The sequence below is a fragment of the Tetrao urogallus genome (assembly GCF_951394365.1).
Source record: "Tetrao urogallus genome assembly, chromosome: 1".
Lineage (NCBI taxonomy): Eukaryota > Metazoa > Chordata > Aves > Galliformes > Phasianidae > Tetrao > Tetrao urogallus.
Window position 1 is genome coordinate 179,900,630 of NC_136813.1, and position 12,029 is coordinate 179,912,658.

A 12,029-nucleotide genomic window follows, 5' to 3' on the forward strand; every position below is an offset into this window, starting at 1 on the left:
TCACAGCCAAGTCTGTCGGCCCACCTGCAACCTCAAAGCTGCCAGAACCGCGCCCTAAGGGAAGGGGCTGCCAACTGGGCCACCCTACTGGACGCAGGGTTGGAAACGATGGTGCGATGAAGCCTCCCTTGGCCCATTGGAGCCAGCCAGAGCAGCGGGAAGCCCCAGGGCCCAGCGCAGCCCAGCGCCCGGCCACGGGTGGGCGCTGCCCTGTCGGCGGCAGCCCCCGGCAGCCCCTCGCGCCTCCACCGCGGGTCTCCCGCGGGGCCCCCGCAGCGCCCCCGACGGCCGCCTCCAAGCGCGGAAGGCGGAGCTCGGCCCGCGCGACGCGTTTCAAACGGGCGAACCGTCGGGCGCGGAGGGAGGGCGGGCCGGAGCGCAGTCCCCGCCTGGGAGTTTAAAGCGCCATTTTGTGCCGGGCGGCGGATATCGATCGTCGCTCCCTGTCGGGCGAGCGGCGGGGCGCTCGGCGCCCGTCCTCTGCCCTTCTCCGCGCCTCTTTCCCCCGTCCCTCCGCTCCCATGACCCGCAGCAGGAAGCAGGCGGCGCTGGAGAGAGGAGCCGGCAAGATGAACCCAGAAGCGGGGAGCGCCGCGGAGGGGGCCCGGGCGGCGGCGGCGGCGGCGGGGGCAGCCGGGAACGGAACGGCGCCCGGCACCTGGGGGCTGGAGGGGGATTCGGAGAAAGTTGTATACTCGCGTTCGCAGGTCTCCTACGCCGGCACCAAGGCGCTGGGCGACGCCCTCAAGCTCTTCATGCCCAAGTCCACCGAGTTCATGAGCTCCGACTCGGAGCTGTGGAACTTCCTTTGCAGCCTCAAGCACGAGTTCTCCCCGGTCATCCTCCGCAGCAAGGACGTCTACGGCTACGCCTCCTGCCGCGCCGTCGTCCCCGACCCGCCGCCGCCCTCGGCCGAGCGGCCCCGCCACCGGCCCGGCAAACGGCGCCTCCCGCCCGCCAAGCGCCGGGCCGCGGTCACGGGCGGCTCCGCCAAACGGCCCCGGCGGCGGCGGCGGCGCCGCAGGAGGGCGCAGGGCTGGCGGCACCGGGCGGCACCGGCGGCCGATGGCACCCACGGCGAGGAGCGGCTGGAGGCGGCGGCAGGGCCGCCGGGCGAGGACGAGGCTGAGGCCGAGGACAGCGAGCGGGGCGGCCCGGCCGAGCAGGCCGCCTGGAGGCAGCCGTTCGGCGGCAAGTCGCTGGAGGAGATCTGGAAGGCGGCCACCCCTCGCCTCACCACCTTCCCCACCATCCGGGTGCGCGGCGGCGTCTGCAACTGGCGCAGCCTGGAGGCGGCGCGGCGCCGGGCGCAGCGGATCCTCGGCGTGGACCTGTCGCCCGTGGTGCGGGTGCGCCGCCTGCCCGTGGCGCCGTCCTGAGGCGGCGGGAGGGGAGGGAAGGCCGGCGCGGACAAAGAGACCAATATCAGTCACCTGTTTACATTGCTTTTGTCTGGATCATGTTCTTCTGCTGCACTTTACGGCTCGCTAGAATCGGGGCCGGGGCGCCGGGCCCCGGGCGGGCGAGGGGCCGGCTGCGGGTACCGCGCGTGGGGACCAAGTTCCGCTTCCACTTCTCCCATCGGGCTACCTCACTGGTCCAGAAGTCCACCCAAGAAGTTGTTTTCCAAAGGAACTTAACTTTCATGCTTGTATAATAAAGCACCATCCGATTCTCGTTCCCCCCCCCTTCCCCCCCCGCCCTTTTCTGATGGATTATGTATGCTTTGTGGTGTTGCACTAGTATGTGCTCAGGGTATTTTGAATCCCAAGCATTCCCAAGTTTCAGTTCACTCTGACCGAGGATGCGTTAAGAATGGAGGTTCAGGACTTGTGGCTGTTCTTGATGGTGCAAAAACTTTTTTTTTTTTTTTTTTTTTTTTAATTTCATGGGCTTAGTGATATATACAGATGTATTGCTCAGTATAATTGTTACACTTTTGTATCTAAAGTCATTTTTAAGGTTTTCTAGTTGAACTAAGTATTTGTTTCTATTGAGCACCTAAAGATAGACTCATGCTGATATTTTATAAACATGTTTACTTTAGGGAAGCTCATTTGGTCAACCTAAGTGAACTTAATAAAAGTTAAAGAAAAGTGATGTTTCAGTTCAATGAAACTGGACTGCACAGAGGTGGGTTCCTTGCTGGAGTCTGCCGTGTTTGTGCTTAACGGAGGCTCTGTGGTATCCCCAGTAAACAAGCTTAGAGCTGGTGAAGAGTGTAACTACTCAAATGGAAGCATAGGTGTCTGAAGGTGAACTGTGGTACATGTAATGTTGGTGTTAATGGCAAAAAAAAAAAGAAAGAAAAAAAAAAAAAAAAGACTCAGTACCTGGTTACTTCTTAACGAAATAGCACTGGTGTCAACCCTGGGGCTGTTAGATGACTGATGGTAGATAACCATATCATTGTAATTACTTGCACATAATTATTTTTATAAATCTCTCCTGGGCTTCATAGTGGACTGTGGTGTAAAACTCTAATGTGGTTTAACCACTTGAACAGAAAAATTCCATCTTGCTATTCTGTGTGGTGGGCAGTCCCTCTTTAATCTTGGTTGTTTTTTGTTTCTGTTTTTCTTTTTTTTTTTTTTTTTTTTTTTGTTTGTTTTGGTTTTTTTTTTGTTTGTTTAAAGGGCTTTTCCTGGTTCTTGCTCATTGCTGTTGGTGTGTAAGAAGCAAAGGTGTAGATTTTCTTCTGCTTGATGCTTTTTTGAGTTCAGGATAAGTGTTTGGTGAGAGACAGTTCATGTTCTTTGTATCCTAGCAAGCAAGGAACTTCTCAGTTTCCATAGTGGAATGAATGACTTCACAATTTGTTTATGGAATGGTTTAGCGACTTAAAATTTCTTTCCTGATTGCTGTTGACTCCTTGTTGCCTGCTGTTGGTGGGGGTAGTAAGACAGCTAGACGCGTAGAGGTAGTTCGTAAAAACTTTTAAGTACTAACCTGAAGCAACCAAATTCTTCTAAAACTTATTTATATTGTGTAGTTTTTACTTAGCAAAGCTGTGAAGTTCTTATTCTTCCAAAGTAACCATCTGTTCTATAACCATTAAGTTTTGAAATGGTTTACATAACATTAGACTGCCTGCTGATGGCTGCAGTAGTGCCACGTCAGATTTCAGAAGGGAACTAGGAAATGGAAGTTCAAGGGTGCATATTGTTATGCTGTTTCTCTGGCTATAATGCTTGCTTAAATTTAGAGGCAAAGTTGTGTTGATTTAAAACTCAGTATGACAAACTGCCTTGTGACCAAATGCCAAGTATTTCAGTTTTGACATTCACTTCAGAAGTGCTAGCTAAGAAGATTGTTACTGATACTTGAAGTGTCTAGTTGACTTCAATGAAGTTATGTTCCTACTGCTACATTGAATTATTTTGTTCAGTGTTCTTTTGAGAAATCTGGGTAGAGATAATAAAATTTAAGCAGCTGTCTTGTGCAGATTTTTCGCATAATTTGTAAACAGTTGTAGGACAGACTAGATTAGATGTCTGGGGCAGAGTGAAGGCTGCCAGAGGTAGGATATGGGAGATACTGTACTTTGTGCTGCCTTGTTTTGTTGCTTATTCTGAAATGTTGTTTGTGGGTATGAAATACTGTGAAATAACATCACTTCTGTCGAGTGAGTCTTGTGTAAGCTGTGTGCCTACACAAGGTGTACTTCTTTTTCTCTTGGTTCTGCTTTGAATTCTTGGTTCTGAGGCAGCAGCTCTTTGGGGGGTATGCTATGTTTTGCAGATACTCTCTGAGGAAGTTGGATCAAAGATCTGATAGCTGCATTCACAAATTCTTAACTGAGCTATTTCTGTCTGCGAAGTCAGTTAAGGGGGGAAATCTATAGTTAAGTTTTCTGGTAAATTAATGTGCTAAGATAGCAGAGGATCAGTGAAAGGAGGGACTGTGAAAGCTAGCAGCTTACAGGAGAGCTAACAGCTGAATTTCATGGTCATGTTTACAACAGTTTTGGCAATCAAGGGTAGGATTACCTGTGGTGTAGCTCTTCTCTTCTTTTCCCCTCTCAAAACTGCAGTTCCTACCTACTGCTTTGTCTTGGTGCTCATCTGAGGAAGCTAATCTGAAGTCTGTTCTATTCTAGGTTTGTGCAGACTGATAATTGTTGGCTCTTTTTGGACCTCTTAGCTGCAGGCCACAACTGAGGAAGTCAGACAAGAGTGTGCAAGACTTCTGCAATATTGAATTAGACAATTTTAAAATATAGAAGCATTGGGTTTTATTCTACCTGGTGAACTAATGACATTATTGTACTTTACAGATGCTGTTGGAGAAAGTATAATAGATTAGGTGGATTTCTGGTCTGACTCAACGTGGCTGTTTTCATACAAACCCATTATTTTTTGAGAAGTGTGGTTTGCCTGATTTAATTCCGTGGCTTTCGGTATCCTCTCATAGATTCATAGAATGTCCTGGGTTGAAACAGACCACAATGATCATCCAGTTTCAACCCCCTGCTATGTGCAGGGTCACCAACCACCAGACCAGGCTGCCCAGAGCCACATCCAGCCTGGCCTTGAATGCCTCCAGGGATGGCGCATCCACAACCTCCTTGGGCAGCCTGTTACAGTGTGTCACCACTCTCTGTGTGAAAAACTTCGTCCTAACATCTAACCTAAACCTCCCCATCTCAGTTTAAAACCATTCCCCCTTGTTCTGTCACTATCCAACCTCATAAATGGCCATTCTCCCTCCTGTTTATGTGCCTCCTTCAAGTACTGGAAAGCTACAATGAGATCTCCCTGGAGCCTTCTCCAAGCTAAATAAGTTCCATTCTCTCAACCTTTCTTCGTAGGCAAGGTGTTCCTGCCCTCTGATCATCTTAGTGGCCCTCCTCTGGATCTGTTCCAAGAGCTCTGCATCTTTCTTGTGCTGGGAAGCATGAAATGCATGCCCAGAATAAATTCAGCTTACAATGCCTAGTCTAGTTGAGTCAGCATGGCTGAGTTCATATTAAACAGGAGTCCTGTGGTAGCCTCTATTTGCAGACTTTTGCAGTAGCCAGTTCCTTCCCATATGAGCTCCCTTCATATAATGGCTTTGTGTACTCAAAGTTGTACTCTTTCCTTTACCAAAATGTGAGTTTTTATCCAGTCACTCCAAGGCTATTGAATTTCAGATTGCCACAATGCCAAAATGAGTTTTGTTACAGCCCCAGATGTCAAGGAGGGAGTTGAGATGTCCATTGTGTCTCACATATTGCTGAGAGTATACTCTGAATCCAAGAGGCAGTGAGTGCCTTCCTCTGTCATCATGCAAGTACATTTTTCAGGACTGAGGTGTGTGAAAGGAGAAAGCAGTGCCTTACAGACATTTTTCTCTGATGTTGCATAGAAGTTGTCACATTTGAAGGATCACAGTGTATCGCTCTCCTTGAAGCCGTCAATTGCCAACCTGTAAACAACAAACTCTATGTACCCATGCCTCATGCAGAGCATCACTGTGTATACTTGCCAATGGCAAGACTTATGGTACTTGGATTTTGCTCTGAATGTGTAGGGGATATTGTGTGTGTCTGTATTTTCCTTTATTCTTGCCTATCAGATGCAAGGAGCAAAGTAGTTTGTAGATGACAGATTTAATCCCAAATAATGTTTCAGTTAACAAGGCAGAGTCCTGGACTCCTTGTGCTACCGAGAAGAGTTGATTTATGCTAATTTAAAGTTGATCAGTAGTGTAGTCTGAGTTCAAAGTTTGCATGTACAGGAAACCAGCACTGAAAACATCTGTATTTCTTTTTAGCCTGGTAGACTGGCACATCAAGAAAAATTTCTTAATTGTATGCATACATGAAACCTGTTGACTATAGCTTGAACAAAATGCTTTGACTTCAGATGCTCAGTTTATGATGACATTTACAAATACAGGAAATCTGGAATCAAATTACTATATTTACAGTAGATTTTAGACGCTACCCATGAAACAAGGCAATTAATATTAAGTAACATAGCAGGTAAGGAATCCTGGAACTCATGAGACCCAAATTCTGATACTCTCTCTGTCTCATTTGGAGGAGGATCTCTGAAGCGCCAAGTCGTGAAGACTGAGTTATAGCAGCTTAGACCGTTTCACTCTGTATAATAAAAAATCACTAAACTTGAAGAAATTCCTGGATATTAGTGGGTTTGTTTGTTTGGGTGGTTCTTGTTGTTCCTTACACCTTGGTTCTTCATCTGGTACTTATTTTAGGTGAATGTTACTGCCCTAACAGTAAAGACTGAGACAGCTGCGTTCCATAGTGTTCTGTGGTAGGACATCTGCTTAGGCAGTGACTCCAAATGTGTACTGCTCATGATGCTTTATTCCCAAGCTTTCAAGAGTCATCCAATGGGTATGATGGTAATGGGACAGTGTAGGGCAATGTTGAAATATTTCTCATCCCTAATCAAAGTAAAGCCATTTTTCCACATGTAAAAATAAAGTGTATTTCCTCAAAGTTAATGTCTAAATATCTTTGTAGGGCTATAAAAAAAATCTCTTAGTTATTTTGTTGTTGCTACTTTTTCTTTAAGTAAAAAGATCTGAAAATATTTCTGGGGTTGTTATCAAGAATGGAATCTCATTTATCCACTTATTTAATCATCCTGGAATTCATGAGACCTTGATGTTATGGGACAAGGGAGAAACGATCCTTCATTCCTGTAGATCACTTTTGCTCTGACGGTGTGCAAATGAGCCAAACAGGGGTTCCCTGTGCTCTCCGCTGGGATTTAAGAAAGCTCCCTTTCCAATTCTTTCAGGCTCCTTATTTGAGATTGTAGAAAACGAGATGTGATAGTCTCAAAGTTAGAACATTGCCAACAGGAAAGCCCTATCCCTTTAACTGCTCTGATCAGTCTGTTGCTCTTTTCTCCCCATTGCTACTTCAGGAATGCACGCTAACTGCGATGTCCTCTTTTCTTAGACTGGTTTGGAGGAGAGAGCTGAACAGTCTAGAGGTCGTGGGGAGGGAAATGCATGCTCTTCAAGACAGCTTTTATTTTGGGGCGGTTGCGTGTTGACTGCTTCTTCCCACCGCTCTTTACTGCGCTGTCAGGCACTTCTAATTACCTGTTGCTTTGCTCATGCAACTGAGCAGCCTGTTTGCCATTGCCCTTGCCAAACTACTTGCTGTAGAATGATCTATGAAGATGGAGAGGACACACTTAGAACTATTTGCATTTGTAATAGATATTATGCTAGCCTCACATTTGGGCAGCACTGGACTGTAGTCAGAATACCAGATGCTGTTTCCAAGAGGATGGTATTTCCTGGATGAGAGCTAAGAAACAGAACTGAAAGAACCTGATGTGATGATTCTTTGTGATTGAGTATGCATGAATCAAGATGCCTTTTCAAAGACTTTTAGGGAAAGAAGGACAGTTTCTTTCCATCTATCCACCCATCCATATGCTTAAACATTAAAATGAAGGTGCTATCTTATTCTAGGTTTTTTCTTTTCCAGGGGAGCAGTTGCAATAACAACCACCTGCTTTGTTCATCCCAGGGTTGTTAAAGCCATTTATAGCTGAAATTGTCCCAGGGCTCCATAAGGTAACTAGTGAATACTGAGCATGTACTTTTGAATTAGCTGTGCAGTATTAGGTTGTGTGGGTCGGCGGCACAGCACGTTGTCCCAGCCCACTCAGTGGACTAGGGTGAAGTTACCCTTTTAATTCTCTGTGTGGTAACTAGGAGCAATTACTTGCGAGGTTCAAACAAATCACAGATGTACTTTAAAAAGCAAAATTACAGTGGATAGCAGTGAGGCAAAACTTGCAACAATATTACCCTCATAGAAACTGTGCAGATTTACAAAAGATAGCGACTTGGCAGAACTGATTTAAAATTCAGTGGAATTCCAATGGTCAATGGCTTTGCGAAACTGTTACGATATTCCAAACTTGTAAGGATACTGCCCCTATGTGCCAAAAGTGAAGTCAGAGAGAAAGAAAGATGTGAAAAGAAAAAAAGGAAAGATTGGATCCAGCCAAAAGATAAGTCAGAGACTGCAAGAGAGATGAGAAAAGGAGAAAAAGAAGAGGAAAGATGCCATCACCTTTGGATCCAGCTATGGTCTCTGCTCACAGCCGTAGACCTCCAGCGGCAGGTGAATGTGCAGTCCTTCATGTTTGTGCCTTTTATAGTCTTGCTCACACATTCTCAGTCTGTTCTAAGACCTTTTAGGAGACTGGTAGAGCTTCTGAGCTTTCCCACTCCCTCACTGTCAGTCCCTCAAAGGTGCTCACTGGCCTTGCTGGGTAACTGTAACACCTCAGGGGCTCCCAGATGACTGCAGCATTTCCTTTTCTTGCCCTTTGAGACATTAGCTCAGTCTTCTACACGTGTCTCATCCCCTCTAAGGCTATGTGCCTATTCAACTGCTGTGATGCGCGTGTGTTCTTGAAGGAGAGCATAAAGAGTGGGCTAGGAGATGGACTGAGTGGCTCTTGTCCTTCACACTACCCAAGCTCCAACACAGGAGTTCTAAACATTAGTGATTTCCTAATTATGCAGAGCTTATCTGTGTACAGCAAATACTACATTTCGTAGAATTTATATATAATAATTTCTGATAGCTTGTGGTTTGTTCTCACAAAGCAGTTCTCTTTAAGAAGCTTTTATTCTAGTTTTTATTTGTCCGATACCATCATGTTTAAAATACACCACACATCTGCAAGCTATACAGGATCAGCAAAAATGTTTCAAGGCCACAGTGATTCTACCTACAAACAACCTTGAGTACTTCTAATGGTTATGCTATTCAGAAGACACTTTCTAGTAAGATCTCTGTGGATTTCTACCTTATGCAGAGTCCACTAATAAGTTGTGGCGTAATCTCCACTTAGTGCCTGCAGTCTTGGGAGGTGGTGAGGGGAACTGAGCTCTGCTTTTTCAGATATCTGATTTTTCTTTTTCCAGTAATAGTTTCAGAGAAGAAGCAACCACAGACAGAAGAACCACTGCTTTAGATGGAAGACTGGGAAGTGCCATTGCTGCTGCTGTTGACTGGCCTTCAGCAAGAGGGTCAATGAACTTGGACACAATTTGCCTTCCACTTAACTACTTTTTCCAGAAAGAAACATAGCACCTCTTCCTGTGAAGGCACAGAAATAGCGGCCTTTGGTGTAGCTGTAAATGTCAGGTGTGATTTTTTCGTAAAAATTCCCAGTATTTTGTACCTTAGCTTATACTGTGGTTAGACAGCGTTTCTTTTTATTCCTCTAAGAAACCCTAAGGTTAAATCTTTAAAATGCTGCCCACACTCTTTTTTCTTTGCAAAGATGCATCCGTTGCTCAGGAAGTTGTGCTTGTAGAACACAATAATTTAGGCTGAAAGGGACTGACAGTGGTTACCTGTCAACAGCATCCTCCATAAGCAAGCACAGATAAAAGGTGTCTTGAAAAGCGGTCCTTCAAACACATCCTAAGTACTCTACTTATAAAGACAGAAGAAATAAGGAAATAAGTAATCACAAACAAGAGTGCAAGGAAAAAATCTTGGGCTGAAACCCACAATGAATGAACAAATAAGGTTTCAGTCTTCTATGCTACAGAAGCTGTACATTGTGGCAGAAGTGTAATTTGGAGCTTTTTATTGTCTTTTCTTGGATGATTAAATTAATGCTCCTAAACAGAAATGTCCCAATACTTCTAGATTCTAGATAAATGGGAAAGGCTAGAAGAAAAAGTGGAGGAAATTTTGAACAAGTTCTGCTTTTTGAAATTATTCCATCTACTTGATTGCCTTTGCTTCAAATTCCAGCCTTTCAGCCTTTGTAATCTGACAAAATTCCCTAGTGCAATGAGTTGTGCCTCAGAGAATATACCCTAGCTGCTCTTAAAGCACATGATATTTGAATACTGATTAGATCTGTCAAATGTGCTCATTTATTAGCAAGAAATAATGGTCCTTTATGTAACAACTATGCATAAATTACTTTGATCTGCATATAAATTTCACCTCATTGTCCAGTATCTAATGAAAGCTATTTCATCTAGCTTTCCACTAGACCAGGTGTCTTAAATAATCCCCTGATGTTTGTATTCTTCTGAATTGGCTCAGCCATTTTGTCATTATCCATTTCCTCACCTCCAGCTTCCTTTTCCATTTTTTCCAAAGCATCTAAGAGTCTTCCGGAATGCTTTCTATTAAAAAAAAAAAAAAAAGTTGCAGTCATGTTGATCATGTCCCATTTGGAACCATTTGAATGAAACAAAACCTCAAGGCTTTTGGTGAGCTGCCTGCAATTATCTTCAAAAATAAAAGTTTAACTTAGTGAAAAAAATCTTGTTTAGAAAAAAAGGAAAATATAAAGCAGACTCTTTCTCTCCCCCCCCCCCATCCCCATGATATTTCTGGTCATTTTAATCAAAACTTTTCTTTTTTTTTTCAAAAAATATTTCATTAAATATTTGGAAAATTTGTAATTTGAGAGAAGTATAAAAGATAACAGGGAAGTGGAAGCTGTTTAGCTATTTCTGAGCACTGAGTACTCTTATTTTCAGTGATTTTCTCCATTGCTTTCTTGAATTAAATACCTAACCTAGGATTTTGTGTGTACCTACCTATATAAATCACTGGTCAGGTGAGCTGGTCAGAGGAGGACTGGGAAAGAGGGTCTTTGTATTAGGCACACCTCTGACGTGCATGGTAGGATTCAGATCACCTTGTCCTACCTTTTCATGTTTGACATCCCCCTTCTTTCAAGTCGCTCTTTCTCCAAATGAAATCTGTCTGAAACCTGGGTCTGAAAAGCTGGTACTGTACTGCACTGCACACTACATAGGATTTTCTCTGGGGCGCTGGGTGTAAAAAACCCAGCAGTTCAGAATCGCAGCTCTCCCTCTTGCCTCATTAGAATGCTGCATAATATCAGGAACACTAGACAAGGAAATAATATATCATGTCAGCAATGTTGCTAATTAATGTGTAAATCACTTTGCTCACTTTTCTCCATCACAAGATCTGCTAAAAAAAATAATCAAAAGATTTAAAAATTATATATATGCCTGCAACTTTTGTGAGTCACTAAATTTCATGCTTTTCAAGATTTTCTTTACCTCCGAGAACAGAATCTCATTTTAATTTTGAATGATAGACAAGTTTTCTCAGTCTAGGAATGGGGACAGTATGAAAAACATCAAATACCATGATGCTGGCAATAAAATCCCAAAGAGTTGGCAGTCGTAGGTCAGAGAAGACAAGGCTTGGGAGGGAGCCAGAGCCTGCCTGTGAACAGCAGCAGCAGGCTGGAGACAGCTGTCTGGAATCTGTCTGGGCAGCAGGCACCCCAGGAGATGAGAGAGTCATGCAGGGAAGCAGCTTTTTGCTGCTATGGGAGCCATAACATTAGAGCTTGTTTCCACTTACAGAGGTTTCCTGTTAGAACTACAAATAGCAAACCCTGCCAATGAAGACGAAAGTTAGACAGTTTCCCAGAATTGAGCTACATGCACAGAAAGGAGTTGCTGCATGTATAAAAGCATCTATATTATAGGTTTTGTTGGCATGGTTATGTGGTTTGAGAATGGGTGTTGTGTTTTTTAAACTGATGGAGAGCAAAGCTTTAGGAAGCGGGCAGGAGAAAGGAGCAGCAAGGGGAGCCACAAGTTGCATGTCTCTAGGCATGATCATTAATAATTGCAAGAGCAGTCTCAGACCAAGACTCCCCGGGTCTTTGGAACTGTGGGGAGGTGAAGACAGCTGTTGTTAACAAAGCAGTCTTCTGATACTCCCGTAAGAGCTGGGAATACTCATGGGAATTGATCATAATTGTAGGGTTACAGAGCCTGGAGCACTTTTCTGTTTCTGGACAACTTGTGCACATAAGTCCCATCAAACACATGCATCGTGATAGCTAGCTGGAATGTGGATCTGAGAATGTTTTTAAGGTGTTCAGTCACATTATCTGTCCATCTTTGATTCATCTTGGTAGCTACAGTCTAAAGATAAATAATCTGGGTTGAGATCAGGCATACTTAAGCTTTAGAACGTCCCTTGTTGGATCACTGTAATTCATTCCTGTGTATAT

General features: G+C 44.4%; 1 protein-coding gene across 1 annotated transcript; it reads left to right on the plus strand.

Moving 5' to 3' along the window:
• Window positions 1–521: 521 nt before the first annotated feature.
• Window positions 522–1,379, plus strand: CCDC71L (coiled-coil domain containing 71 like; the record flags this gene model as incomplete). The annotated part of the gene is made up of 1 exon (XM_079535902.1): window positions 522–1,379. One exon carries the CDS (start codon window positions 522–524, stop codon window positions 1,377–1,379), a length of 858 nt encoding a protein of 285 aa, XP_079392028.1.
• Between the last annotated feature and the right edge of the window lie 10,650 nt (window positions 1,380–12,029).